At 48.5% G+C, this 26,486-nt stretch overlaps 1 protein-coding gene across 2 annotated transcripts in view; it reads left to right on the forward strand.

The window, feature by feature from the left end:
• The window catches only part of COL6A3 (collagen type VI alpha 3 chain), a 52,380-nt gene extending 39,970 nt beyond the window's left edge, over positions 1-12,410 (forward strand). For both annotated transcript variants that reach the window (XM_018084472.3, XM_018084475.3), the window contains 8 exons: positions 505-613; positions 1,533-1,798; positions 3,155-3,415; positions 5,151-5,225; positions 7,365-7,544; positions 7,656-7,703; positions 11,669-11,839; positions 12,016-12,410. In XM_018084472.3, the coding sequence (XP_017939961.2) occupies positions 505-613; positions 1,533-1,798; positions 3,155-3,415; positions 5,151-5,225; positions 7,365-7,544; positions 7,656-7,703; positions 11,669-11,839; positions 12,016-12,056 (1,151 nt within the window). In that variant the 3' untranslated portion in view covers positions 12,057-12,410. The remainder of the gene's footprint in view (positions 1-504; positions 614-1,532; positions 1,799-3,154; positions 3,416-5,150; positions 5,226-7,364; positions 7,545-7,655; positions 7,704-11,668; positions 11,840-12,015) is intronic.
• The last annotated feature ends 14,076 nt before the right edge of the window (positions 12,411-26,486 follow it).

Below are 26,486 nucleotides of genomic sequence, written 5' to 3' on the forward strand. Positions count from 1 at the left end.
CTCTAGGAAAGCTAGTTTTTCTCTAGGAAAACTAGCTTTTAGCAAAAATTCCTGAAAATTAGACTAGTGGGCTGATAAACCACTGATTCAGGAATGTCTTGCACTAAATAGAAAGCAAATATCTGGAAATAAATGTTTAGGTTTTCTCAGTTTGCTTTTTCCATTAACTGCATACAGCAGCCCTGGAAACTTCTAACTCTTGAAAAAACATCATCTGTGTGGCTGGAAGTGCCTTGTTACAAGAAATCTGTTTATACCTGACAGACTAAGACCCACAGCCCTCTGGTATCTTGTAACTATGGTTCTCATGTTTGTAAACTGGAATAACAAATCTCCCAGCCCAGGGCGCTGCAGCAGCCACACCAAACATCAAGAGATATTCCATAGCAAGCAAGAAGAGAGAAGTTGGGTTTTTTTAAAATGAATAAGAAATATATGTAATGCATTGCTGGTGGGTAACCACCATCCTCAACACCAGTGTTTAATGTCTCTCTCTGTCTCCAGGTGACTTTGCTTTCTACCTGTCTCCAGAGATAAGGAAACAGTGTGAGTGGCTCCAGAATGACCAGCAAGCCAGGAGCCAGCACCCCGTGCACCCCGGGCAGAAAGCAGTGTAAGTACTGGTTTGTCTGCCAGACAATAAGTGTTGCTTTTTGTCTCCCTCTTTATCTCAGAGAGAAGCCTTCACTTCACAGTCCCTGTTTGGAAAAAGAAAGAAAAAGCAACATCAATACCAACAATCAGGATTATCTTTTAATTAATATAATTTTAATAATATTTTAATTAATTTTAATAGCTCCCTTAGTGCTGCGTCAAAAGAGCAATAGAGATATCTGACAGAGAGGGGTAGACAAGTACACATATAATTTTCAATTTTGGTTCAATTTCATATTTATATATGTATAAAAATATGAAGGACATATATACTCCTTTGATTGCGTAAATCAGGAATTCCAGAAATTACAATTAATTTGGGGGGTTCTACTTAACACATTATTTTCAGAGGCTGGGCTGCCCTGGATTATCTGATATAGAGATTCCATCACAGAATGCATCCTAGTATTTTCTGAAGAGAAGTGAAGGCTTGTGTCACCAAGACTCCCTGATGGCACAGAGCTGTGCTGGCTTTAGAAGGTTGAACCCCTTGAAATTAGGCATGTTACAGACCTGTCTACTGAATCACAGAACAGTTTGGGTTGGAAAGAGCCTGAAAGCTCATCAAGTTCCAAGCCCCTGCCATGGGCAGGGACACCTTCCACTAGACCAGATTGCTCTGAGCCCTGTCCAAGCTGACCTTGAAACACTTGGAACACTCTTACGTGTGTAAAGTTGGTGCATAGATAGACTTGTGCCCTGAGTGACAAGCAGTGCTCTGCAGCACTTTTCAATGCTTGGTTGTGGGCAAACCTGAAGCTGGCAAAGACCCACCCCTCGGGTGGGTTCTTGCCAGTGTTTTTTATGTCCTGTACTCTCTGCTTCCAAAATCCTGCTCGCAAAAAGAAGAGCCATCTCAGCTGCTTTTGCTTCGGCAGGTACGTGGCACCCAACGCGACCCTGAGCCGGACCCTCAGTGCCAGCACCACGCTCAGCGCGACCATCAAGCCAGCGGCGAGCTCCCGTGCCAGAACCACCACTGCCAGCACCACGGCCCAGAGCAGAACCAGCGAGCAGAGCACGGCCAGTGCCGTGCTGCCAGCGAACGCCACCGCTCCGAGCGCAGCCAGCACCGCCGCCCACGCCAAGGCCGCCGCCCGCGCCAGCGCCAACGCCACGGCCGGTAGCAGGAGGAGACAGGGCGGTACGTGAGCAGCTCTCCCCACGCCAGCACTGCCTCCCCCTCGGCTGTGCCACGGGGGCTGTGGCTGTTCTTCCTCCCTGGGAGGATCACCCTTAGGGGAAATGTCAGTAAGAGGCCAGATTTTGTGCTTGCAGAAACAAGTTTTTAGGTGCAAATCTGGAGATCTGCACTGGGGGGTTGACTCGTCAACTTGTGTTGAGAATTTTGTGCAAAAATGATTGGGGGACAGGCTGACCACAGGCAAAACATGAGAAGAACATCTAAACCTGGGACAATCCATCCAGCAACAGGGAACTTCTCCTTCTAGTGTGGCCCTTTTGCTTTCTCTGATTTCCTCGCAGCATTACCCCTTGGCCAAGCTTCGCTATTTGTGGTGATTCACACAATGGCATTGTTTGAACTCTGTCAGCTAATGCAAATAATTATTTCATCACTGAATCAGCGTGGAGACCTCTTTGGGAACTCTAAAACTCTTTCATGTGAGCACAGTTCATGTAAAAGAGACTTCCCACGTATTTTTGCAAGGGGGGTACAGGCAGATCTGTAGTAGCTGAGCAAGTAACAAGAACATGTGTCAAAGCACAGGGATGCTTATCCAGTCACTGAAGGCATGCCTCTGCATAAATAATGAATAAAAAGCAATATATAAAAGAAATCAGCTTTTGCAAGGTTAATGCTTTCAATAAGCTTGAGGAGAACAAATATTGCTGGGTGTTTCTTGCTCTGCTGCTACTTTTCAGCAGCATTTATAAAAGTCTCATTCAATATTCTACCAGAGCAGGAAAACCTTTCCCTAATAGCTTCTTTGATCTGTCTAAGGTTGTGTTAAGCTTATCATCCCTGGAAGTGTTGCATGAGTCTTGGAGCGACCTGACAGAGCGGAAGATGTCCCTCTCCAGAAGGGGGGTTGGAATGAGATGGCCTTCAAGGTCCCTTCCAACCCAAACCATTCTGTGATTCCAAGTTCAAGCCTAGGCAGGCTTGGCTTGAAGGTCTTCAGCAGCTGTGAATCCATTGCACCCTAGAGAAGGATCTGACTGGACACATTTACAGTTGTTGGGGAAGTGCTGGGAATTTCAGGCTGTGTAAATCTTGTAAAAAAGAAAAAAAAAAAAACCAAACTTTGATTTGCTAGATTGCAACAGATGATTAGAAATAAATAAATCATCTAGGCTATGGAAAACAAAGCCCCTCTGCAGTGTGCTGGGTTGAGCACCTGAGATAGCAAAGTCCCAGCCTTGGTTTCACATGCCTTGGCTGTCAGTGGACGAGGAAGAAGATCCTGCAGCACTGAGGCACTTTTTCCCCGAGACCTTTCCTCCCTCATTCATTGTTTGTTCTGATTTTGCCTTGCAGCAAAGGCCCACGACCTCCAGATCACGGATGTCACCGAGAGCAGTGCCAGGCTGCGCTGGGCCAGCCCCGAGCCACACCAGGCCAGCGTGTTCGACGTCACCGTCACCTTGGCTCACGACCACTCCCTCGTGCAGAAGCAAAACCTGACCGGCACCGAGCACGTGATCCGAGGACTCAGAAGTGGACAAAAATACATCGCCGTCGTTACCGCCTACCAGAAATCCCAGCCCAAAGTAACCTACACAGGGACATTCAGCACCAGTGAGTACCTCTTAAAAACACTTTTTTTTTTTTTTTTCCCATTGAATGGACACAAAAAAATGGGGATAAAAGTAAGTAAGGGACAGGGAATCAGTTGGTAGCAACAACCCCAGCCCTGGCAATGCTCAGTTGTGTTACTGCATGTCTGCAATCCTCTAGACCAGCAGCAGGTTATGAGATGGGGCAAATGTGTTTCTTTGAAAAATGCAAGTTAAACTTCAGTGGGCTTGAATCGACACAGACTGTGGGATAATTAAAGGCAGTCCCAGAGTGGAGTTTGTTTGTACGTGCTGGAGGGTTTGTACAATGGTGCAAAAGGTCCTGGTGAGGGTCCAGCCAGCACTGCTGCAATTAATAAGAGTCAAACTGGTAAATTCAGTCCAGCCTGATTGCAAAATAAGCAAGAAAAGCTGCTTCTCCAATTGCCATTTCCATATGCTCCTGTCTACTTCCCATACTATCCAAAAAAACCACAAAGAAGAGATTAAATGGAGGGTTTAGTCCTTTGGGGATCTAAGCTCCATGTGTACAGATCTCATGTAAACCTCACCAACCTGAGCCCTCTGGCATGGCCAAAAGTTGCTGCTAAGATACAGTCAGTTTTTTTTAATACAGTTTGGCAGAGAGGTGACTTGGCTTGGTGGTATGAAGTTTGTGCTGGTTGTGCCAGTGCTGTGTCTGGCTGCTTCTGGCACTTCAGATCCAGTTTCAGTGCCCACGGAGAGCCTTTCCTTTGGCTTTGGTGGGTTTGGACCAGTCTCTTACCTTCACAAGCAAGAAACATGCCCACAAAAATGTGGAGAAAAGACATCAGTGTGGAGAAGTAACATTTGCAAGTGCTGAGTTGGAGCTCCTGATGCCTAGGGAAGCTGCATTTCCCATAGAATAAATCTTGAATCGGAACAAATTGAGCAGGCAGTGGTGACACCACATTAGCCCACAAGCTGTGACCTGGATACTGAATAGCATTGTCCCCTTACCCACACCCATGCTGTCCACTAAAGAAAAGCAAATCCAGCCCTTCCTGTGGCTGCAGCCCCTTGCTACACTCCAGCCCTGTGGAAGATGAGCCACAGGAAGGGTCACGATGCAGTGGGGTGCAGCCATGCAGGGCACATTGCAGTATGAACCGTGTTCTTCCCATCACAAGGATTTTCTCCCCCTGTGACAATCCTCAGTGTAGTTCCTAGTGGAAAGGGAGGCGTGATGGGAGGAGTGTGGTCCAGGAAAGCCGTGGAATGTTCCTCGAGGGAACAAGAGAGGACCCATCACGGATTTGCTCGCCTGGAGGATGCCATTTTTATTCTGTTGTCTCTAAAGCCAGAAGAGCAAAGTCAAACTGGCTACAGAGAGGCCACATGCAGCTCCTGAGCCCCCACCCAGTCAGTGCTGTGGGGTGAGAGGGGACCCTCCTCAGCGGTCATGTGGGGCCCTGAGGATACTGTTTGGGATGACCCCTGAGGATGAGCTGGGTTGTGCAGCAGAGCCGCTGGCCGGGAGGGAAGGGAAGCCCTCCAGGCACAGCTGGGCGGTTGTGGATGACTCATCCCATCAGCTGCCTCTAATAAACATTGCTGAAATGTACGTGTAGGGTAAACAGACCCAGACCTGACTCCTGCAACTCGTGTGCATCCCCTGCGCCGGAGCTGGGGCCAGGCAGTTTGTTTGTGGCTGAGCTGAGGGCGCTGCTGCAGATGCCCTTCCTCTTGGCTGACCCCCTGCTCCTTCTCCACAGAGGCCTCGGCGCAGACCAAGGTGTCTCTGGCCAACATGATGCTCAACACCGAGCCACTGGAAGGGCCTGACAGTGGTGAGTATGGTGGGAGTGCAGGGCTGGGGGGCTCTGGCAGGACCCCACTGAGAGCCAGTCCTCTCCTTGCCTGCTCCTAAATCCATCGTGTCTCAAAATCCTCTCAGGACCAGAGGATCTGTGAGTCCTTTGCTTTGCAGAGCCAACAGAGCGTGACCTAGATGACATCCTTGGCCATGTGGGTATGAGCCCTGTAGTGGGGTCTCTGCCCCATGAGGGATCCAGAACGCCCTGAAGTTGCTGTGGTCTTCATGGGGAACTCAAACCAGGTCCTGTTCCTATAATAAGGATGGGTGATGAGCCACGACCCAAGTGCTGGCCACTCTTCAGGGACAAATTGTGTCCCATGGCCTCCCTGGCATGTGTAGATGAAGGTGTGGATACAGAACATCACCTGATGCTTGCTCATTCCCCCCTTCCTCATGTGGGGCAAAAAACAGGTCTCAGCCTCTTGTTTTGTCACACAGCTCCCAGTAGGGGCTTGGCCAGACTGGACAGGGCTTGGAGCAGCCTGGTCTAGTGGAAAGTGTCCCTGCCCATGGCAGGGGGTGGAACTGGATGATCTTTAAGATCCCTTCCAACCCAAAGTGTTCTATGATTCTATGCCCAACAGCCAGAGATTACCAGGAGTCACATTTGCATAAATTAGACTAACTGGTAGCCTCCCTCCAGTTTCACCCATCTGCCCATCCCCTACTGCTCTGCCATGGGTGGTGTATGTAGTAAACTGCTAAATGAGTGAGCTGTCAGCTCCCACTCTGTGGTTGATCCCATTAACCTGTGTTAATAACCCACAATCACTGTAGCTGTTAATCGTCATTTCATCGCTTTGGTGGACATCAAGCCCATTATATCAGCACTGTTACACTCAGTTGTACCATCAATGCCAGGCTGCAACTCTTCCTCCAAGGACCTGGAAGGGCTCTCAACCTTCATCAAGCAGCGCATCCAACCATGGAACTGTTGTCCAAAATGCATCCCATGTTTTTCTTTAAACATTTTGCTTGCGCTGTGGCTCGTTTTCTTCCTGCGGAGATGCTGCTGCTCAGTGTGCTCAGCCAAGGGTTGTGAAGCTGCTGTTGAGCTCTGGCTGCTGCTCGTGCTGAGTGGGACGGACATGGACCTCACGCCTGGCTGGTGGCACCACTGGAGGGGCTGAGGGCTTGTGCCAGGCAGGGACCATTTCATTTCTGCCTTCCTGCATGACCCATCATCCCACCCTTCCCATATGTTCCCGCTCCTTTGGTCCCTCTCCCTAGCACTGACATCCCCTCAGAAGCCTTGTCCCCACTCTCATGGCTTCATTTAACCTGTTGTGTGCCAGCCCTTTGGAAATAAGGTTTGTAGGCTTTTCCTTCTCAAAGCAAGATGGATGTGCTCGCCCTGTGCTTCCACACAAACCTCTCATTCTCAGCTCCTCTTGATGACCCACTTGCAGCAAACACCACTGCCGGAGGATTTATGTAGCTGACCATTTGGGGGAAATGTTCCCCAAGGATGTTAATATGAAGGTTTTCACCAGGCCGAAGACCTTAAAGAGGGCAGGGAATTTGGGAAGGGTTTAGCCGAGTGTCTGTGCAACAGGAGAGACCCACATGCAAATCTTCTGACAGACCTTGGAGGAAGCCCCAAATTCTGCCCTCCTTATATTGGTAAAATAGCATGGATGGACTAGCATTGCTAATAAAAACTCTGGGATATGGACCTAAATTATCTATTTTGGGGCCAGGAAAGCACCACATGTTTAAATCTGCACCAAGCCTTCAAGTCTGCCAGGTGCAGCTTGCTTTCAGAGATAAACACACTTAAAGATTCAAAGTTACAGCCAAGACAAATAGCTTTGAGAATAGATGGGGGGGAGTTGTGTGAGGGCTCAATCCTGAGTGCACCAGCAGGGAGTAAGGGGCTCCCACCACACTGCTCCAATTTGGAGTTTGGATGCATGACAAAATCAAGAGCGAGGAGAGGTAAGCTGGAGGCTGAGGAAGGTTTGCATCCAGCAAGAGAAATCACATGTGAAGGAAATGCCACCAGTCTTGTACTGGGCTTTGTTTTCCTTTTTTTTCTTTTCAATCTCTTTGCTTTTTCAGCTTGTAACCCTTTCAGAGTCACTTAACCTTTGCACCTTTTGACATGCAGATTGGCCAGACCCTTGCTTGCTGGACTTTGACATGGGCATGCAGTGCAAGGACTATCAGATTGTGTGGTTCTTTGACTACAAACACAAGTTCTGCAGCCAGGGTTGGTATGGTGGCTGCGGAGGTAATGCCAATAGATTTGAGGCCGAAGCTGAGTGCATTAGCAAATGCTTAAAGCCATGTAAGTACCACATGGGCATTAATCCTTCTGTGTTTTATCCTGTTGTCAAATGATATTTGGATTGGAGAGAAAACATCGTTTAAATCCTAACCCATGCTCTTTTTCCTCCAGCAGCAGCTGAGAAAGCCATGCAGCAGCATGAGAACAGATTATTGCCAGGTAACACCCAAAAACACCATTAATAATCACAAACCAAGCAAATCCATTCTCTCACCTTGACCATTTCACAGCATGTCCTAGCCTGTCTGGGCTACCAGCAATAATACAGACTTAGTTTTCACTTGCTCCTTGACAAGACCACGCCCAACCATCCGCTTTGCATGAGCAAGTCACCTTTGCATGTGTGTTGTCACAGCAAGACGTGCTTTGTTTGCACAGCCTGACTGCAAATCACGGCTCTGTGGCAAAACCGCTCGGTAGATTTCGTGCAAAACGTGGGGTTGGTGAACTGGAGCTTGGAACGGGCCCAAACCAGTTTCTGTTTTCATTGCGTGACCAACCAATGCCACCACTCTGCTGAGATGCAGAGAGTTACAAACATTTCGCTGCCAGTAACCAGAACACTTGATGGGAAGTGACTCCAAGAGATTCAGGCCTTGCAGGCAGATGTTTTCATTTTGCACCAAAAGATAAAAATCAAGATTGAGGGAGGAGCACGCGGGAAAATGGCAATGACCTCCTCTCCTCAAGGAGCTTCTAAGGTTAAGGGGTTGTGTTTGCAAACCTCTTCAAGACCTGGGAAGGGAGTAGAGACTTCCAGTCACCACTGTGGTGGTTGAGCAAGGTTGGGATGGGAACCTGATCCCAGCAAAGCCTCCTTATCATAGCAACCTCCCCCTCCCAGTGGTGTTTCAGGGCCCTCTGCAGAGATGGGAGGAAAACCAAGAAGTGAAGACAGCTCCGGTACCTAATGGCAGGGCATTAGTCCTTGAGGGGTCATGGCAAATTAAGGACCTCTCCCACCTTTTTGATTTTCTTAGGTTTATTTTAGTCTCCTTAAAAGGAGGTTGGTAATTTTAGGCTTGGTAATTTTTGTCACTGGCAGCCCGAGTCCAGTTGTGGTTGCCCCTAAAGAAATGTGCAGGCAAGTAAGGAAGAGGCCATCACCAGCCATGGAGATGTCTGGGGTGGAAAAAGGAGATTTGAAGGCGCTTTGGGGATTCAAGTGGGCATCATGAATCCCTTAGCTGCAGTTTGAGGAGTTTTCAGCCAGAGGAAGCAGCATACAGCCTGTGCAGCAGAAACCCATATCTTCAACCTAGAGCAGGACTGCACCCTCGCAGAGCAGGGAAACCCCACTGGTGTGGTTTTCTCCAGAGGGCCCTGTTTTTACCAGCCCCAGCCCATGGGCCAGCCCCTTCTGATCATCGTCACATGCCTTGATGGTGTTTCCAGCAACTGTTGTTGAGGCTAAAATGGTATTTCATCAACTTGGCACCGTTCTGCCCCAGGCAGATAGTCAAGAAAAGCAGCTGAGGGGCCCTGGAGGGACGCTCGTGTCTCTGCCCGCCACGTTCCACTCACCACTTTATCCTCTTCTCTTTTTCTGAAAAACCAGAGCTTGAATCCACCACAGAAAAAGAGACACAGGATTCACATGCAGCTCAGCTTTAAGATGCTGGGCACTGGGTTGGGCTCTCAGTTCAGCCCATACCAGGCACAACACTGAGAAATGAGTTCTTTCTCAAACCTTAGGATTCTTGGGGTACAAAAATATGCACAGACCCACCTTCCATTTGAAACCTTTTAAAAGCTGTGATAACCTTTATTTATTGACTTTATATACATATATATCTATTTAATGTGTAGATGTGGCACTTGGTGGTGTAGTGGTGGACTTGGCAGTGCTGGGGAATGGTTGGACTCAAGGGCTTTTCCAACCTGAATGGTTCTATGATTCATTTATTATTATTTTAATTTTTTACCATGTGCCACTGAGGAGCCCAGGCACATTTACTCCATGGGGTGAATTAAAACCCTGGCTTGCCATGGCTCTCCCCATCTTTTGAACTTACCAAAGCCAGCCACAGCTTAAAACACATTTTAACTCCTTAGTTCTTGCTCTCCATCAATTATTTGAAATTTTTGGAGAAGCTTTTTCTTTCATTTCAAACTGAAAGAGGAGAAATTTAGGTTAGATATATAGAAGAAATAAATTCCTGTGAGGGTGGTGAGGCCCTGGCACAGGTTGCCCAGAGCAGCTGTGGCTACCCCTGGATCCCTGGAAGTGTCCAAGGCCAGGCTGGAAGGGGCTTGGAGCAACCTGGGCTAGTGGGAGATGTCCCTGCCCATGGCAGGGGGTGGGATTGGATGAGCTTTAAGTTTGCAACCTAAACCATTCTGGGGTTCACTGTGTTTTGGGCTTGGGGTTTTTGGTAGGTTTCAGTTAAAATGCCCTCCAGGGGTTGAGCCAGACTCATGGTGATGTGAAACTGGAGAGTGGCACAAGCCACTCATGGGAATATGACTGCAGACAAACTGAAGATTAAAACTTAAGTGAATTTTCCACAGCTTTCCTGAAACTAGTTCTGCCTCTAAAGTGGTGGTTGAATCTCCCTGTGCATCTGCTGATTCTGAAGGCTGATTCCACCTTCCAAAGGGATAAAGAGGGGAGGGGAAATTCGGTTGCCTGGACCCCATTCTACAGAGAAAAACTGTATTATACTTTCTGAATGTTTTGGTTACTGGTTGGATTTGATTCCTGTGCAGGGTTTGGGGTAGAGTAATTTCTGTGTTCACATCTGCTGGATTTCAGAGTTTTGGAATGTATGGAAGAAGGGAGATGAGCTTAGGGAAAAAGAAATCTGAATATAAAAAAGGCCAAGAGCCTGCCAAAGGCATGGGGAGGCTTTTGGCTGTAGGAGCCCAAAAGCAAAGCTGAACTGGAAGGTCATACCTGAGGATGGGGGGGGTGCAAGGTCTGTGACATTCTGGACATTTCCTGTCCATCCCAGGAGCATCCCAGCCTCGCTGCAGCATTCCTGAGCTCTGAGCAGCTGCCAGCACCAACTGCAATTTCCTTTAAAGTGAACCTGCTGCCCAGGGTCCACTGCCTGACCTACTTTCCAGCTGGGATTTCAGGGATAATCCTCTGTGCCCTTCTTCCTACTAAAATGTTAGAGGGGTTTTGTACACCTTTGCGTTCAGCAGGCACTAAAGAAACTTGCTGGCAAATGCATCTATGTATATATTCACCCTCTATCGATATAGTCTTTCCTATATTCTTTTGTGTAGCAGAGACCAGGTAAGATCTTTCAGATCCTTGCAAAATGCTTTTCCTTACTGCTTGGGACAGGTTGAGTTAACTCTGCTTTTTTGGGGGGGGGGGAAAGGAAAGAAGGTAAAGGCTTTTTTTTTCTTAAAAAAGGGTCCTGGTTGCAAACACCCCTCTAGCAAGAGGAACTCACACTTTGTCTATTGTGACTCCCCCTCATCCAGGATGGGTATGCCCTGCTGAGTAGAGGTGGCACGAGCTCCTGCTGCACCCCTGTGTGCAAGGGAGGTTTGTGACATGGTAAATTAATGGCTAATATCAGATTTCATTTTATTTTTTAAAAGTTATTTGGAAATTTCATTTGAACACATCCAAGTGCTTTGTTATTTTGTTTCCCGCTCACCCAACAAGGGATGCAGGGAAAATGTGGGCAGCGTGTGGTAGATCCAGGAGCATCTTCACATGGAAGATTTCTCTTTTCAGAGGAAGGCAGGCATTTTAACAGGAAAATGATGGTGCCAATACATTTTCCCTTGCAGCCCAGCCAGTCCTCTCCCAGATCTGAGACCTGCCAATCACTTCCTGCAGATCCAGGGGATTTGCAGGCGACTGCTGCTGTGCAGTGCCCTTCCTTCATCTCATCATCACTCCATGGATACATGGCAGCAACATGGATGAGGGCTTTGGATCAGGGCTGATGACTTCCAGGGAAAGACCTTCTCTTTGCAAGGAAAGAGATGGGATTTAGTCACAGGAGACTTGCAAAGTCAATGCCGTGGTTGCCTTGCCTGAGCTTGCATGCCAGCCCTGCTCACAGGCATTTCTCTGCCGTGCAAGCGCGGCCAGGAGAGGCTGCGCTTCACCCAGGAGTGCTATTGCTGACCACTCTTGCTCCTGCTTTTATCTGCAGCCGTGGATATCTGCTGGCTGCAGAAGGATGTGGGGACCTGCAGGGACTTTGTGCTGATGTGGTACCACGACCCCAACACCAGGAGCTGCGCCCGGTTCTGGTACGGCGGCTGCGGCGGCAACGAGAACAGATTTCACACGCAGAAAGAATGTGAAAGTTTTTGCATCTCTGGTAAGAAGGGGTCAGCCAAATCCCTGGCATTCTCAATCCCTTGCGTGGCTGTTGTGGGGTTGCTCACAATGCCAGACTCCTCAGCAAGCCCTGGCAATTAACTCAGTTACCTTCCCCCAGTATCCTGCACGGAATAACCTTATTTATTTCCTCTTTCTCCATCAAACCCCTTTCAGGGAACATCAACTCTGGTGTGATGACGACGATAAAAACATAGAGCCCGGGGCTGGCCAACACATACCTCTGAGACAGCCAGGAGCATCACCATTGCCACCTTGCCCCTATAGAAGCTAAGGGTATAGACGACCTTGCACTGTAATATTTCATGCTTTTAACTTCCAAGCAAACCCTGAAGGAAGGGGTTTGCTGCATGACCTATCAATATGGTGCTAAACTGTTTGTGGACTGAGTGCTACACATGCCAGGGTTATATTGTATAGCTTCAAAATTGCCAAATATTTACCTAATTGCAGACTGTTATTGTCTCTCAACGTGTCTCTAAATTACCCTTTTTATCCTGATTTCGGCAGTTTGCCTGACTAAGGCACCATAAAAATGAGTAAAAAAAAAAGAATCATAATAATTTCACTGCAACTTGCTACCTGCTTGCTTTGAACCTTCTCATAACTGAGTGTACCTTTACAGGAGAAGCCTTTGTGTAAGAGAGTGGCTGATTCAGATAAACAAGTGGTTCCATTTTCACTCTTCTTCTTTTATTGTTTTTCTCCTTCAGCTGGATTAGATCTCAAACTAGATCTCTTGTATACATTTGTTACACATGTGGCCAACCGAACTAGCAAGGAAAAGGAAGCAAAGTTTCCGAATGCAAATGCACTGCTGGGACCAAGGCCTCAGTTAACAAATTTTTAAATTGTGGTGTAGGATGCCTCTGGCATTCTTCTGATGTTGTATGTTTTATAAAATACGAAGCAAAGCAATCTGGGGAGGGGGGAGCGGTGGGTGGGAGAGGGATTTTATTTTTATTGTGAATTCCGTGTCAGGAAGTCTATACAAAGAACTTTTAAATAAAGTCTAATGGAGGTTTTGAGAAACTCATGGGTTTGTCTTTGTTAAAGCCACAGTGGGTATCAGTGGAGTAGTTCTCCAGGGTTTGGAAAGCAGTTATTTGCTGGGAAATCCCCCTGTCCCTTAAAGGCAAGATGGATGTGGTATGGATATTCAGGGGAGCATCACTGAGATGCTGCTGGTAACCTGGAGTTTTCCAGCTTGGAGAAAGATGGAAACCGAGATGCCTTGGTTGTGAAATGTCCATCCGGGAAGAATTTAAACTCAGCTGGACATGGCATGGAGCAACTTGGCCTCAGCTGGCTTTGAGCAGGGTGTTGGACTTGGATGTCCCTTCAACCTCTGTGACTCAATGACCCCATAAGTATTTTCATCTGTCTCCTTTGCTGTCCACATCCATGATTTTGACCTTTGGCTATTCCTGTCCTTATCTGAGTTCAGCCAAGGAAGCCAAAATTCACAGAAGCAATGCACATTTCCCTGCCTCTCCAAAAATCCCCCCTGAAAAGCAGGAAGCAGATGAACATGACTGCCCCAGGGCACGGGGCAGCTCTGGGCTCTGGGGCTGATGTTCCTCAATGTTCCTCAAGCCCCCATTGTGGTCTGCAGATGGGGGTGGATAACATTTCCCATTTCCTGCTGCAGGTGCAGGGAAGGAAGAAGTGAGCCTTGCAGGCACATGCCATGGAGAGGGCAACTGAACGCCAAAAGCAGGGCAGGCCCAAGGGAGAGGGCATTGACTTCTGGAGAACTGGGTTGCATTGGTTAAATTTTGGGAAGGAGACCCAGAGCTCCTTACAGTTTAGGTCTTATCCAGTGTTTTCCTCCATGGGTCAGGGTGGAACTGTCACGAGGAGAAGGCAACTTGATGCTCTCCCGCTCCACATTTTGAGGTGATACTTTCTGAAGCACTTCGGATGGGTCTCCAAGGACCACGACAAGAGACATTCCACGTGTATTTTATACGATGCCTTTGGAAGCACCTCCTCCCCAACAGGATGATTTGCCCTCCATAGCACCATTTACAAGACTGAATTTAGCTGGTCCAATGCCTCAGGCTCCTTGTTCAGTGCTGCACATGATCAACAGGATTCCGAGAGCCTCACCTGAACTTGTCCAGCTGAGTGGGGCTGCAGGTCCCTATGGATCTGCAATCCAATAGGTGGGGCAAGGAGAGCTCGCAGGGCTGCTCTGGGCTTTGTCCCCGTGGGGCTGTACAGTTTTAGGCACCCCATTCTTGGCATGCAGAGCAGCCCAGATCCCAAAACCTCCCGTCAGTACTAAGCCACTTGAGTGGGGATAGGGCACAGCAGGACAGCGCTCGGCTGGGGAGGAGCCGAGCCATGGCAGCGGCACTTGGGAAACTGCACTGTTTATTTGGCACCCTGTCCGAGCACATCACAAGGGCTTCATTAAAAAAGAGGGGAATGGGTGAATGTTATTTTTTTATTCTTGTAACCGGGTCTTGCAGCGGCTGCTCCCGGCTGCGGCTGCTCCCGAGGACACCGCGGTCCGCCCTGCCCCTCACCGTGAATGGAGCCGTGCCCCAAACCCCCTTTTCTGCTCTCACGGGGGATAAAAGCTGCACTGAGGTTAAAGTGATCCTTCCCTTCGTCCTCCCACTCCTCTGCAGCACGGGAGAGGTTTCCCAGTGCCTGTGCCGCCTCCGTTTCCCGGGAAAGCTGCTTTCAATGAACCGTGCAGACCTCCGGGATGCGAAGGCGCAGCCCGGGCTTTCACAACTTGCCGGGCGGGGGAAGGAGGAGGAGGCTTGGGAAGGGGGCCCCTCATTCCCTCCCATGCCTGGGGCGTTGCATCGCCTCTCCCGAGCCTTTTAAGGAAGCACGTTACGCCCCGGGCCCCCGGCCAGCGGCCACGAGGGGCTACACATGGAAGTCATCTGCAGCTGGGAGCGCATCTGCCAGCGTGGCTGCGGGACCAGACCGGGAGTAAAAATAGCTCAGCGCGCTCTGCTCCCGGCTGCTCATGGGGAGCCCCGAGATCCACGCCCTGCTGCTTTTGGGGTGGCCTTAGAATCCCCTCTAAGCAGGATTTCTTATGGAGACATCCTGTCTAAACTTCCTGCATCAAAAGTGGCGTTGCTTCACCCCTGCCCAGGGGTGGGACAGCAAAGACACAAAAGTCAGACTCCAGCCTCGAATTTCCCTGCGAGCTGAGGGCAGGTTGAGGAATAAAAGAGCTTCTCTGGAATTGCTCTAAATCCCCGGAGTTTTACAGGAACGGGTCAGGGAAACCTTCGCAAGGCTGATGGAGGTTGAGCTGACCCTGACTTGGAGACCTGCATAAAGTCCAAGTGAGCCTTGAATTTAATACTTTGTCTTCAAATCTGTGTTAATTCTGTCCCAGTCATAGAATCATAAAATGGCCTGGGTTGGAAGGAACCTTTAAAATTAACTCATTCCACCCCCTTCCACCAGCCCAGGTTGCTCCAAGCCCCATCCAACCTGGCCTTGGACACTTCCAGAGATGGAGCAGCCACAGCTTCTCTGGGCAACCTGTGCCAGGGTCTCCCCACCCTCACAGGGAAGGATTTTTTCCTAACACCCAATCTAAACCTACTCTCTGTCAGTTTGAAGCCATCACCCCATGTCCTGTCCCTTCAAGGTCTTGTAAATAGTCTCCATCTTTTTTGTGGGGTCCCTTCAGGTACTGAAGGGAGATGGGTGAATTACAATCAGCAGAGCCAGCAGCCCTTCTTTTACTAGTGACCCTCATCATGGAGTATTTCACAGTAAGGTTGCCCAGAAGAAGCCACAAAATCCTACATCCCCTCCTGCACCCACACCTCCTCCCTAGAGGGAGTTGAAAGTAGACCCTTAAATTTAAGACATCATCAGCATTTAATGCTTGGTTTGGTGCCCTTAATGCTGTAGCTTTGCATTTAATCCTGGCCTTCTTGGGAGACCTTCGCAAGGAGAGGCAAAGTGGCTTTGACACATTTTATTAGCCAGTATTAAATTTATTACATCAGTAAAGGAAGCCAGTCTAACAGTCCATAGATGTACACATGTACCTGCCTATCCTGTATCCTTCCAGTTAAAGAGGGTTTTCCAGCAATGCCCTACATGGCAAGTGTTGACGTTGCAAGGTCAAGAGTTGAAGGAAAAGGATGTCTTCCACGCTGGGTGTTCCTGGAAATTAGGACTGTATCCAAGTGCTTCAGCATAGATGCAGATAAAGCAGTTGAGCCTGGAGAAAAGGATCTTCACATAACTGGGGCAGAAATATGGGCATTTTCTTGGCCAGGGGTCTTCTGTGTGGCCACCACCCTACCCTTGGCCCTTCCTTCTGCTTGTGAAATGGAAGTGCTACATCTCCCAACCCTAAAATCATTAAACTTCTGAGTAACAATAAGCTGGGAGAAAGGGATTTGAAAGATCCTAGATTTTCTAGGTGCTCATTTGCTTTCTGCTTGTGTTTTATAGCCTCATAAGCTCTTCAGGGCAGAGTGGTTTCCCCCTGGGAGCAGCATCTGGCTGCACGAGCAAGCACCATGCCTGCCATCTGAGCCGACCCAAGCCCAGTATCCTGGGTGGCTTTAAATCCTGGGATCATTTTAAATCCGTGATAATTTCTCAGCCCTTGCCCAGCAGCTGTGGATCACTCACAAAATGGCAAGAGGGAGCTTGCTGGAAGCACAGCCTTCCCAAAAGCAAAGCCCGTGGCTGAATCGGACGTGGCGGGACAGACAGCCGCGGGAATGGCCGGGACTGTGCTCCAGCTGTGGGATGATTTATGGGATGGCAGGAGCGCGGCTCTTCCTCGGCTGAACGGGGCAGATCCGAACCAGATGGCTAACCTTTATCTCGACTGCTGAGGAGACAGAGGAGCAGACAGGGGAGAGAGAAAGACGTTGGAGTTTCCATTAGCTGCCGTTCCGCTGCCTTCCAAAGCCAGCTCAGAAAGAAAAATGAACACCAGGAGCCAGGAAACTTTGCTTTGGTGAACTATATGTTTTGTTTCGCCCTCAGCTGCTATAGCGACTGCACCGAAATAAAAGTGCGGCCGGCTGGGGTGACCTCATCCTACTGCTCCACCAAAATCGGGTATTGTAAAGGTATAACCTGGGCAGAGGACTGAGGACATGCCCATCGCTGTACTCTCCAGGACAGTGGGGCTGGAAAGGGCAGGAATAGGGGGAACGAGGGCAAGAGGTTGAGGATTTTTCCCACCTAGGGAGCAAGAGACATGGGGGAGATGTGGGAGAGTGGTGGGTGCTGCCTTGTGCTCCCAGGGAAGGGGCAGCTTTTGGCCATGGGGGATGAAAAGCTTTTGGGAAGGCTCTGTTGGGGTGGGGGTGGGACAAAATGGGGAGTACTGCGTCCAGCTCTGGGGTCCCCCAGCACAGGAAGGACATGAACCTGTTGGAGCGAGTCCAGAAGAGGCCACAGAGATGATCAGAGGGAGGAAAGGCCAAGAGAATTGGGATTGTTCAGCCTGGAAAAGAGAAGGCTCCAGGGTGACCTAACTGCAGCCTTCCAGTACCTGAAGGGAGCTTGCAAGAAAGGTGGAGAGGGCATGGAATGACAGGACAAGGGGGGAATGGCTTCAAACTGCCAGAGGGCAGGGTTAGATGAGATATTAGGAATAAATTCTTCCCTGGGAGGGTGGTAAGGCCCTGGCACAGGTTGGGCAGAGAAGCTGGGGCTTCTCCATCCCTGGGAGTGTCCAAGGCCAGGTTGGACGGGGCTTGGGGTAACCTGGGCTAGTGGAAAGTGTCCCTGCCCATGGCAGGGAATGGGACTGGATGAGTTTTGAGTCCCTTCCAACCCAAACCTAGGGATTCTCTGTTTTCCAAACTCCTAGCTCCATGTCTTGCAGCCAAGGAAATACTCTAGGAATAACATCCAGCTCTCACTCATCGAAAATTAGCTTCCAAACCTGGGATGAAAGCACACCAGTGTGCTGCTGGGGATCCCCTCTGAGATGGGAGTGTCTCAATTTTAGGATATCCCAGTGGGCAAAGGCCAAATAAGCCATTGTTCTTGAAAAAAGGTAGAAATTATTTTAAAGTCTGTGAATTTATTTATATATATAATATTTAAAGCTTATAAATAGGTTCTGCAAGATGGTGAGCATGGCCAGTGAACTGAAGAGGAACCGAAGGCCTGGAAAAAAAGGTTGCTAGGGACAAAATCAGTAGTTTGTTATTTCTAAAATACCCCTCTAGCTTTCCAGCAGTGATTAATTCTGCAGATGGGGAGGTTGCGTTGGAGGTTAATGAAAAAAATGAGCATTGCATTAGAGTGACTGGAATATTGCAGAGGGCATGACACAGCCTTTGGAAACAACTGGAGCACCGCGGCCACTCTTCTATGGCGTTTGGATTTCAGGCTCCCCTGCTGCTTCCCTGCTCCAGCCCTTAGGAGATCCTTATATTTACTGATGGCAAATCTCGGATGACAACGTTCCCACTGACTGTCTAGCAGCTAAAAGTTTAAGTGCCATTTGGAAAGGAAAGTTAAATGCTCTCACTCACTGCTCACACATTTTTTCCCAGAAATCTGGCAATTTTGGGGGCAGGAATGATTTCCTAAGGGAAAAAAAAAAAAGATAATCAATGGTCTAAAAGGGAAGTTTTGCAGCAGGAAGATTAGTTACAATGAACCTGACCTTTCCCATCAAAACCCACAGCTCCACAGATCTCATGGCATTGCATTTTCCCCCAGTTCATTTTTTTTTTTAAGGCTGCTAGAAGTGAGAAATGATTTTGGAAAAGCCAGAATCCTGCCCTGGGCGCTGTGCATGGCTCACTGGGTGAAACTCCAGCTCCCAGACTCCCAGCACTTGGAGTTACACAGGGGTGGATTTTGGATAAACTGACTGACAGTTTGACACACAGCAAAAAATTGCCAGATCCCAAAGCCTTTTCCAAAATAACTATTCAAAATCCCCACTTGCATTGTACTCCTTCTTTTTCTCTGTGCTTTCTCATCCTTCATCCCTTTTCCTTGGGGTGCAAACCATGGGCAAAGGCACCACAGCTCTGCATCGTCCTCTGTGACCCCCAGCAATAGATGCAGGTGGTCCTGGGCTGGCAGAAGCATTATATTTAATGTTATTTCTCCCTCAGGATGAATTATTTAATGCTATTTCTCCCCCAGGATGGAGAAAGGCAGAGGGGCACCCCCAGAGCAGCCTGGAAGCTGCATCTCCTCTTCCTGCCTTAAAAGCCTGTAGGTTGTAGGTGTCAATCCGGGAATAAGGCAGCAGGTTGGCCAATGAGACACCTAAAAATGCAAATATTACCTTGGAAAACCTCAGTGGCCAAGCCCACAAGGTCTCTGAGGACAGCCACAGCTTCTCACACAGGTATAACACAGACTAAGCAGCTTAGGGACCTCTGAACTCGTGGCAGCTGCCATGAGTGACATTAGGTGACATCTCCAGATTGCCTGTAATTTTGGGAAACGTCCTAGCAAGCAGAATTAGAATTATTTTCCCAGGAAAGGCTTTTTCTTGAAGTCAGCTGACTCAGAGCATCCTGCCAATGCAGCCCAAAGGACCCCTTTATGCCCACTTCCCAGCAGGACAGGGTGGATCAGTTGGGTTTAACACCTAAATACAAAAGCCTTGTCAAGTGCTAGAAAAATATCTGCAGTTTGGAAGAGTTTAACAAGCTCTGAAGTACTTGGGATTAAAGCCAGCTTCATCCTGGAAGTGGGAGAGGAGCAAAGAAGGCAGGTGTCAATGCCTGAGAAGGGCACAGGCCCTCAGGGATGGGGTTAATCCCAGATTAAACACCTTGATGAGAAGACTGAGGAGAGACCTCATAAGAGGCTAAAACTTCCTCAGGAGGGGAAGTGAAGGGGCAGGCCCTAATCTCTGCTCTCTGTGAGCAGGGATGGGACCTGAGGGAATGGCTGGAGCTGGGTCAGGAAAGGTTTAGTTTGGATCTCAGGGAAAGGTTCTTCCCCCAGAGGGTGGTGGGGCACTGACCAGGTTCCCCAGGGTTTGGTTACAGCCCCAAGGTTGCCAGAGCTCCTGGAGTGTTTGGACAATGCCCTCAGGAACAGGGTGGGATTGTTGGGGTGTCCTGGGCAGGGCCAGGAGCTGGACTGGATGGTCCTTGTGGGTCCCTTCCAGCTCAGGTGACTCTAATTTGGGGGCTACATCCAATTTTTAGTGGTTTTTTTCCCCAATCTGAACAAAGCCATATCTGCCCTATTTTCCTGCCCCAGCTGCCTTGGGAAGGGATGTAGGCATACAGAAAAGGATGGTTACCCTTCCCACCTAGGGCTTGCATCACCCCACAGCTTCAGAAACCATCAACCATCACCTGCATATCTGCATTTAACAACCCAGGTCTTTTTTCACTTTTCCACAGCTTTTTTAATCCCTCATCCATTTGCCCCCCCCCTATTCAAAGCCCCCACTTTTGAGACCGCAGTTCTGCCACAGACATTTGAACCATTGCTGGACGGGGAAGACTGAAAACGGCACCTCGTTTCCACCCCTCCTCTTCTGCCACTGCAACAGGCAGAGCAGCTGGAATGCTGCATCCTTTTTCTAGTTTTTTTTTAGGGGGGGGAATAAAAAGGCATTTTTGTTTGCAATCTGGAACCAAACTCATTGCAGAAGATCAGCTGTACTCTGGTCAGCCCCGTGCATCATCCCTGCAGCTGCGTTCCACCGCAGGGACATCTGATGCTGCTGGTCACGTAAAGATGGGCAGGAGAACATCCCCCTCACAAATTTCCTTTGGCAACCTGTGCCCGGGAGTGCTAAGCTCTGCTCTTTTCCAAGGGGACTTGAGGATTTCCCAAAGCAGTGCTGTGCTGATCCCTGGATGCCCATGTTCCCAGCTCCCCTCCTTGCAGCGCGGGCTCAAAACTTTTTCCCAGATGGGTTTCCCTATGTGGGGGCAACTCATCCTGAATCACAGAATCTCAGACGGGTTTGGGGTGGAAGGGACCTTAAAGATCATCTCATTCCAACCCTCCTGCCAGAGGGTTTTCCTTTGCTACACGCTCCACAACTGTGCATCCTGCTGAATTCCTCCAGGCCTGCGAGAGGCTGCATGTGATGAGTTTCCCATGGGGGAGCATGGGAGGAGTTGCAGTTCCCAGGCACTGCCAAAATCCACTATCTCCCCATGAGTTTTCATCCCACCTTTGCTTCCTTGGCATTTTCAGCAGGCAGGGAGAGGCCCAAGCCCTGTTTGTCAGCCCCCAACCTGCCAGAGGCACGAAGGAGCTGCAGGAACTTGGCGCAGCAGTGAATGCTTGAGCCTTCCCTCAGTTCTGGGATACCACGGGGGGAACAACCCTTTGGCAGGTACAGAGTAGAGAGGATGAGTAGCAAGGATTTATTTCTGCAGAAGATGCATCTCCTAAATGACCGCCTCTTCCTCCCCAACCCCAGCTCCCTACACGTCTGTCTGCACCAGAAATCTCAGGAATTTCCACAGCACTGCTCTCAGGAAATCTCTGCATTTCTCACAGACATGCCTATGAAGGGACATCGATTGCACAAGATGGTCCCAGCACAGGGGAAGTGAGAGTTCAGGGAAAAAAAAAAAAAAAGAGACAAAAATCGCAAGCAGCAATTGCTCTTGGAAAAAGCAGTCAGAAGTTTGAAGCGTGTCCAGACCACTGCTCTGGAAATCAAGTTGAAAAATCTTGTGACATCAGGCTCTCTTAGGGGGTCGCTGCTATTTCCCAGCTGTAAAACCCTGGGAATGTTGCTAGCAGCCCATGGTGGATTTAGAAGAGCTAGAAAGACAAGGCTGCAGTGGCCAAGCAGCATCTTATAGAACCATTAAGGTTGGAAAAAGTCATTAAAACTGGAAAACACCTCCAAGATCATTAAGTCCAACCTGACTGATCCCCCACCTTGTCAATTAGACCAGAGTCCAGTCGTTCCTTGAACACCTCCAGGGATGGGGACTCCCCCATGGGCAGCCCCTTCCAATGCCTGACCACCCTTTTAGCAAAGAAATTCTCCCTAATATCCAGCCTGACCCTGCCCTGGCACAGCTTCAGCCTTTTCCTCTTGTCCTGTTCCTTGTCCCCAGCAAGCAGAGCCCAACTCCCCCAGTTCTCCCCTCCTGTCAGGGAGTTCAGTGGTCATTGAACACATTGTGGCACCTCTGGCAGCTCAGTTTTGGAAAGCACAAAACACAAATAACTCTCCATAGGTAGCAAATCCCCATGGGTTTGTTCTGAAGGTCCAGCTGCATCCCGGTTTCACCCACCTCCGGCCTCAGAGAGCCTCAGTGGGAACTTTTGCTGTGAGACAAAATTGGCACCTCTGGACACCTGATTTCAGGCCAGGCATCTTGAAGGAGATAAATATTTGCATTTTTGAAATGAGCACACACTTATTCCAAGAAGGGTCGCTGGAAGTTTATGGATATATTAGCAAGTCACATGTAGATGGATGGAGATGGTTATCCCAAAGAAGGCAGCACAATCCTGAATTGGTCAGCGATTGTATCCCCTAGGAATAAGGGGGATACCTCCAGATTTTGGAGGTTGGAAATGGAAAAAAAAAGAAAAAAAGGAAATTTAACAATAAAATATATAAGAGGAGTTTGTCCTGCTTGTTGAGCAGTGGGAGATGATGGATACTCCACGGACATGGAGCAGCAAGAGAGGCACTGGGCTGAGCTCTGTGGTTGAGCATCGTCTCCCTGCCTCCCACACAGATCCGGGACCCAGCCGTGAGCTCATCACTGGGGGGGTGCCAGCCTGACCCAGGAGGGAAGGGAAGGAGAGGAAAGGCAGCACGAGGAAAAGGAGGATCAAAAAGAAAAAAGGAAGGAGGGGGTTGGGGTAAAAGAAAAGGAAAATGGAAAATATATGTGTATTTAAAAAACTAAACCGAAGGAAAGAGGAGAAAAGAAAGAGGGAAGGTAAAAAAGGAAAATGGTAAGTATATATATATATACATGGAAAAGGAAAAAGGGGAAAAGATAAAGGAAAAAGGGAAAGTAGAAAAGGAAAAAGAAAAAATAAAGAAAAAAGGAAACAGACAAAAGGAAAAAGGAGAAAGACGAAAGAAAAAAAGGAAATAGGAAAAATAAAATTAAAAAAAAAAGAAAGAGAAAGAAAAAGAAAAAAAAAAAATAGAAAAAAAGCTTGAGGCCGTGTCCACATGCACCTACAGCAACTCACAGAAGGAACAAGAAGTGGGATGGGGACCAGGGCAGGGCCAAGGGAGTTTTTTCCTGCTGAAAACAGCTTCCCTGCCAAACCCAGAAATGGGGGGGAAAATCATCTTAACTTCAATGCCTTTTGAGCCCACATGAAGTGGAGCTTTGAGCCCTGTGTGTATTTAACACATGTACAAGCAGGGAACTCTCCTGGCCCAAGGGGCTGAAAAGGGGCTGGCTTTGGGATTCCACAGACCTCTTTGCTCTCCGTGAGACTGGCAGGGGGCAACTGCCACAGCACACACTCAGACAAGGAGGGGTGGAAGTAAATAACCCTCTCTGTGGAGAACCAAGTGTATTTTTGAAGACCCTGCTTGGCTGGTCTCCCCTCTGAGCTGGTTGAGACAAGGGGATGATTTGTGGCCACAAATCCCTGCGTGAGATTTGGAAGAGGTCCCTTGCTGACATTACAGCTGCTGTCTCCTGCTCTAAAGGCCAGGCTGGTGGAAAAAAAGGAGAACTTACTTCATCAACAGCCACAGCAACTTTAACACTCATGCAGTTGCCATCGTCTGCTCTGGCTCCTGCATGACTGGGATTGCACCATGGAGCAGGATCCCATGGGAAAGCCTGTGGGGCAACTCATCTCCTGCCTCTCCAACAATACAATTGCATTTTCCCAGGAAGGTTCTACAACTTCTGCAGAAATGTGCTTCAGCCACAGAGGAGCTCAGTTACAAAAACCCCCTGTACTCACAGAATCACAGACTGGTTTGAGGTGGAAGGGACCTTCAAGATCATCTACTTCCAACCTCTGCCTTGGGTACTCAAGCTGTCCTCATCTCATCTCACCTCACAGTAAGCCACTGATAAAGCCTCTTAACCATCCTCTGGGAATAGTAAAAGCACCTTCAAGGCAGCACTTTATCTGTACTGCCCCTATGGGAGCCAGCTTGGAGCACACCCACAGGCTGGCTTGGGCAGAGCCTGGTGATGGAGGGGGGTTTGTACACCCAGAGTCAGCAAACTCTGCCAACAAAATTGATGATGCCAGCACTGGGGGACTAAGAAGAACCCAGCCCTCGGGTAGCTACAACCCACCTGCGCTGTGACTTTTCTGGAATTATTTTGTTAGCAAGGCCAAGTGGATAAGGAGACTTTCCTCCCAGTGGCAAATCCAGCCCTGCTGATGGCCTGAAGGATGTGAGAAGTGAGTGAGATTCAAGCATGTTTTAAGCTGTTTCCCTTTAGGGTGGGAATCAGAGATGTGCTGTGGGGAGCTCGGGGTGGAGCAGGGGGCTGCTTCTCCATACAATCCCCCTGGGGATGCAATCCTACCCTAAGGTGGGAGATTGGCACCGAGATGGGGCCTTTCCATCCTTCTGCAGTAATGACCCTTCTCATTGCAGCCTTTCCCCACATTTTTTTAACCCCATGTTCTCACACCATCCCAGTCCTTAACCACTAAACAAGCCTTGATACTGGGTGTCCCTTGCAACCCTACAAACATGACTAATTCCTCAGGACACAGCAAAAACAAGTCAATAACTCATCCAGCTCTCCAAGCCCTAGGCTTTGCCATTTTTAAGAAACTCAGGGGTGGATACTGGCTGATCCAAGGCAGAAATTCTAGTAATTTCCTCCAATTAGTATCTTTTTCCTTTACTTCACTGACACAATTTTCTGCAGAGACCTTTACTGCATCATGAGGTGTCTCATGTTTTACAGGGACGGCCAAACACCTCCTTGAAACAGCAATTGACTGCCCAAGCTGGGCTCAAAGAAACTCGGTGCTTTCTAGAAATACTTTAATCTAATAATACCTTAATCTGGGAAAACTTCAAGCTTTGGTTTAACTTTGCACCCTCTCATTTCCTGGGGAGTTTACTGTATGAGAAGACAAAACCATTCCTCCGTCCCCCAGTGGCACGGGGTTGGTTGAAAATGTGTCCCCAAAAGCTTTGCTATTTAGCTGCTTTCTCCATAATTTTTTTGGATGAAACAATATTTCTCAGAGAATAAAAGCCAGACGTGAGAGCCCGACATTCCTGGCAGCCACTTGGGGCAGAAACCTGGCAGGTGACCCCACGCTGCTGGGCCACGCTGGAAAAAATGTCCTTGTCCCACTTCTGATCCCATTCAGAGCTGAAAACCGTGATCACCCCTCCCCTGAAAATCCAGACAGGAGAAAACAAGTTTCTCTATGAAACAGCTTAAAAGAAAGCAAATTAGTGAAAGTTTGAATACCCCACTTCTCACAGGGGCAGGAAAATTCCCAGAGCACAACGTTGAGCTGGCTGGCAACAAGGTTTCCCAGCTCCTTCCACACCGTGGCCATATACTGGGAAAACCCAGTACCCAGGGATGTGTCACCAAGGCGATTCCTGCTTTCCTTCTCAATTTTTAATAAAAGTTCATTATTTCTGGAGCATCCATCCTTTGCTAGGGTCAGCAAATGCACAGAGAGAGATGAACTTACTCAGTCTCACCCCTGATTCCTTATCATCCCACTTTCCCACACATCCAGCTCCTTCACTTCCATTATCATCCAACAGCATCAAGGACAAAAATACATTTATTTCCATGATTTTCCTGGTGTTATTCTGGCAATCAGTAGGATAAAGATGAGAGACTCCAAGGGGGTGATGGTGGAGGGCAGATTTTGGGGTGTGGGAGGAAATCCTGAGGTAAAAAAAAAATACAGATTTGGGGGTGAAAAGACAAATTTAGGGGCTTGGGAGAAAATCCTGAGATAAAAGGGGCAGACTTTGAGGTTAAAAATGCAGATTTTTGGGTGTGGGGCACATTATGGGGTAAAAAAAGGTGGCATTGGGGGGGTGTGGGGAAATCCCAGGTTAAAAAAAATGCGGGTTTTGCAGTCTGAGGCAGATTTTGGGGTGTGTGGGAAATTTCTGAAGTAAAAAAAAAATAAATGCAGATTTGGGGGTGAAAAGAGCAAATTTTGGAGTGTGGGAGGAAATTTTGAGGTGAAAATGCAGACTTTGGTCTGAGGTAGATTTTGAGGTGTTGAGAAACAATTCTGAGGTAAAAAATTCACATTTTGGGGTCCAGGGCAGATTCTGGGGTGAAAAGGCAGATTTTTGGGGACAGGGGGTGGGGGAAATCCTAAGGTTAAAAAATGCAAATTTGAGTGATCTGGGGCAGATTTGGGGGTAAAAGAAGCGTTTTTGTGGTTTGTGAGGAAATTTTGAGTTAAAAAATGCAGACTTTGGGATATGAGGCAGATTTTGGAGTGAAAAACTGTTGATTTGGGGATCTGAGGAAGATTTGGGCATTAAAAGCGATTTTGGGGTGCAAAGGGAATTTCTGAGATAAGAAATGCAGATTTTGGGGTCTGGAGTCAGATTTGGGGCTGAAAAGGGTAGATTTTGTGTAGAAGGTGCAGATTGTGGAGCCTGGAGGGATATTTTGAGGTGGGAAAGGCCAATCTGGGGTGAAAAAGGCAGATTTGGGGCTGGGGGATGAGGGCAGAGGTTTCTGGGC

Source organism: Manacus vitellinus, unplaced genomic scaffold (genome assembly GCF_001715985.3).
Source record: "Manacus vitellinus isolate BGI_N305 unplaced genomic scaffold, ASM171598v3 scaffold_71_pilon, whole genome shotgun sequence".
Lineage (NCBI taxonomy): Eukaryota > Metazoa > Chordata > Aves > Passeriformes > Pipridae > Manacus > Manacus vitellinus.